Source organism: Brassica oleracea, chromosome C7 (assembly GCF_000695525.1).
Source record: "Brassica oleracea var. oleracea cultivar TO1000 chromosome C7, BOL, whole genome shotgun sequence".
Classification (NCBI taxonomy): domain Eukaryota; kingdom Viridiplantae; phylum Streptophyta; class Magnoliopsida; order Brassicales; family Brassicaceae; genus Brassica; species Brassica oleracea.
The window spans coordinates 13,134,970-13,138,788 of NC_027754.1; the positions used below are offsets into that span (position 1 = coordinate 13,134,970).

Sequence of the window (3,819 nt, forward strand, 5' to 3'; positions counted from 1 at the left end):
TCAAGCATCAGTTTTCCACCCTTGAATTAACACAATTTAATACTATTCAGTTCATCTTCTAATAGTATAATTTTAATTTTTTAAAAATGGTTTAAATTTTTTGTAAAAATGACGAGACAACGGGAAATATATTACATCTTATCTATCAAAGCAGAAGTCATGATTTTTTTATGTGTGTTATTTTTATTTGGAACATTTCTTAGAAATTGTATAAAAATTTAATATCTTTCAATATCTTTACATTTTTATTTGAAATGCAGCTGAATATTCTTTTAAAATATCTAAAAAAATCTTTTTAGAATATTTTAAAAAACAATTCCGAAAATAACAATTTAAATTCTAATTATGCTAAAATATGATTAGATATTAAAATTAATTTAGCATTGATGTAAATAAAAAATAAAATTATATAAAAATTAATTATTCAATTATAATAACAATTTAAACTGATTAATTTTTGAAAATATATTTACAAATATTTTACAAAAATTTTGTTAGAAATAAATATTCATTTATCTTTCAAACATAAAATAAAATAGTATAATTAAATAATGAAGAATGATAAATAAATGGGCAGTTCTCTCAAATAGAAATTTTTAAGTTTTTGTCAAAAAATAGCCTTCAATAAAAAAAATGACCACAATAGCCTTCTTATTTTGAAATTTTAATATTTATTTTTTAAAATTTGAAACCATATCCTCAAAACCCCACCCCAGAACTATAAACTCTAAGTCTAGATTAGTTAACCATAGGGTATAAATGCATTTTTACTCTTTTATAAAACTTATTTTGGTTATTTTTCTCATTGAATGCTATTTTTGTGACAAAAACTTAAAAATGTTATCATAGGAAATTTCTCTAAATAAAAACCAAAAAAATTACCAAATGACAAATGAGATGCGGTGCTAAGATTATGCTTTAAGTTACACTACCGATATAAGCAAATTATACAATATAAAAATTAAAAACACAGCCATTCTTAAATATATTTTTTGGACAAATACTTATTCTTAAATTTAATCAATTGAAAAAGAAAAAGAAAACCCGCACGGTTGTTAAATTCTAGTACTCATTAACATACCTTTCAAAAGAAACATAAAATAAATAATATACGTTTAGCTTTGATCAGTACACTTTATTTTGCTAGTTACTGATTGCCACAATTTGTGTTGTTATTTTAGTAAATTTTAGCAACAACAAATTGGGGATACATGTGAAAGTTTTTCCATGAGGACGGAAGAAGAATAAAGGACTTACCCGCTTTAGTGTGACTCTCTAAAGTACCATATTGTACGGTAATTGTTTGTCCTTATGGTCTAACGTATATTACATTTGAACGGATCATATTTTCCTATTAGCCCAGAAAAATGATTTTTTATCAATATTTCCAACGTATATTACATTTGAACGGATCATATTTTTCTCTTTAACCATCATCCATTCATTTCTTCTTTTTTTTTTCTATTAAAGTTAAGATGTATGATCAGCGAAGACCTTTGATTTTTGTTTACTTTTAGCTGAAACGAAGACTCTTGGTTACAACTTACAACTAGAAAATCTGCTCGGTGATTTTAAATCGATTTATTAAGTATAGTCATCACATACAGACATACAGTAGTAATTTATATATTCCCCTGTCTTTTATATTTACAACTACATGCTAATCACTAAACCATATAGGATTAGGACCATAGAGTGAAAGCTGTTAAGAGATTTGTCAGATATCATCTTCTAATCTAATAATGTTTCTCTTACATAACTCTTAATGTAGTTAAGGGTTTATTAATATGTCTCCCTAATTTAATTGGTGAAGCCAGAATCGAAAGTCAACCATAAACCCCATCTTCCTTCTTTTTATAGAGACACAAGAGACGCCCTTTCTTCTCCGCGTCTCTCTGTCTCAACTCTGTCAACATGTCAGGACCTCTAACTTGCTCTGTGTCCGATCTCTCCGCCATGCTCGGTCCCAACGCCACCGCAGCGGCTGAATACATATGCGGCCAATTAGGCACCGTAAACAACAAGTTCACAGATGCAGCCTACGCCGTAGACAACACCTATCTTCTCTTCTCTGCCTACCTCGTCTTCTCCATGCAGATAGGCTTTGCGATGCTCTGTGCTGGCTCCGTTAGAGCCAAGAACACAATGAATATCATGCTCACCAATGTCCTTGACGCTGCAGCCGGAGGACTCTTTTACTATCTTTTCGGTTACGCCTTTGCCTTTGGCGGATCCTCTGAAGGTTTCATCGGAAGACACAACTTTGCTCTTAGAGACTTCCCGACTCTCACGTCCGACTACTCTTTCTTCCTCTACCAATGGTCATTCGCAATCGCAGCTGCTGGAATAACCAGCGGTTCTATCGCGGAGAGGACTCAGTTTGTGGCTTACTTGATCTACTCTTCTTTCTTAACTGGATTTGTTTATCCTGTTGTGTCTCACTGGTTCTGGTCCCCGTTCGGATGGGCTAGTCCCTTCCGTTCAGCAGATGACCGTTTGTTTAACACCGGAGCCATAGATTTTGCTGGCTCCGGTGTTGTTCACATGGTTGGTGGCATAGCAGGATTATGGGGTGCTCTCGTCGAAGGTCCTCGACGTGGCCGGTTTGAGAAAAGTGGTCGCGCTATTGCACTACGTGGCCACTCCGCCTCCCTTGTCGTCTTGGGAACGTTCCTTCTTTGGTTCGGTTGGTATGGTTTCAACCCTGGTTCCTTTACCAAGATCCTCGTCCCGTATGAAACCGGTTCGAGCTACGGCCAATGGAGCGGAATAGGACGGACAGCGGTTACAACCACGCTTGCTGGATCCACCGCAGCTCTAACCACACTCTTCGGAAAACGTCTTCTCTCTGGCCACTGGAACGTGACAGACGTATGTAACGGGCTACTCGGTGGGTTCGCTGCCATAACAGGGGGTTGCTCTGTGGTAGAGCCCTGGGCTGCGATCGTATGTGGATTCGTGGCTGCCCTCGTCCTCATCGGCTGCAACAAGCTCGCGGAGATCGTACAGTATGATGATCCCCTCGAGGCGGCGCAACTACACGGAGGATGTGGTGCGTGGGGGTTGATATTCGTAGGGCTTTTTGCAAAGGAGAAGTATCTAAACGAGGTTTACGGCGAGACACCTGGAAGGCCATATGGACTGTTAATGGGTGGAGGAGGGAAGCTGTTGGGAGCACAATTAGTTCAAATACTTGTGGTTGCAGGATGGGTTAGTGCTACCATGGGAACACTCTTCTTCTTGCTCAAAAGGCTCGGTTTGCTGAGGATATCGGAGAAGGATGAGATGGCCGGTATGGATATGACACGTCACGGTGGTTTTGCTTATATGTACTATGATAATGATGATGAGTCTCACAGGGCCATTCAGCTCCAAAGAGTTGACCCTGGATCTCCTTTCCCACGTTCGGTTACTCCTCCTCGGGTTTAATTTTCAAGCTTCTTGTAATTTTTTTAACTGTTGAGCATTGTTGGGGTAATATGGTTTTGAAATACAAACTTGGTATGGATACTGACTCATCCATCATTAAATTGTACCTCTATATCATTCACATAGGCGGTCATTTAAAAGCGTTTTTGTACTAAATCTATATTATAATGATTTAGTTTTTGCTCTCTCCTTAGCACGCCACGTCAGCGTTTCGTGGGTCCCACTTTTAAAAAGAGTAAAAAAGTGTCAAGCACATGGTTCAAACCCGGGTTATTGAGATATAAACACCGTCATTTATACTACTAAACTAAATGATACTTTGTACATTGATGGCCGAAACTAATATATATTTATGAAGGTCGGAAATCCTTGCTTCTTCGGTTTTTTCTG

General features: G+C 36.9%; 1 protein-coding gene across 1 annotated transcript; it reads left to right on the forward strand.

Annotated features, from left to right (window-relative positions):
- The first annotated feature begins 1,691 nt into the window (after positions 1–1,691).
- LOC106304594 (ammonium transporter 1 member 3) lies at positions 1,692–3,528 on the forward strand. Its single transcript, XM_013740999.1, has one exon. It carries the CDS (start codon positions 1,915–1,917, stop codon positions 3,427–3,429), a length of 1,515 nt encoding a protein of 504 aa, XP_013596453.1. The 5' UTR covers positions 1,692–1,914; the 3' UTR covers positions 3,430–3,528.
- The last annotated feature ends 291 nt before the right edge of the window (positions 3,529–3,819 follow it).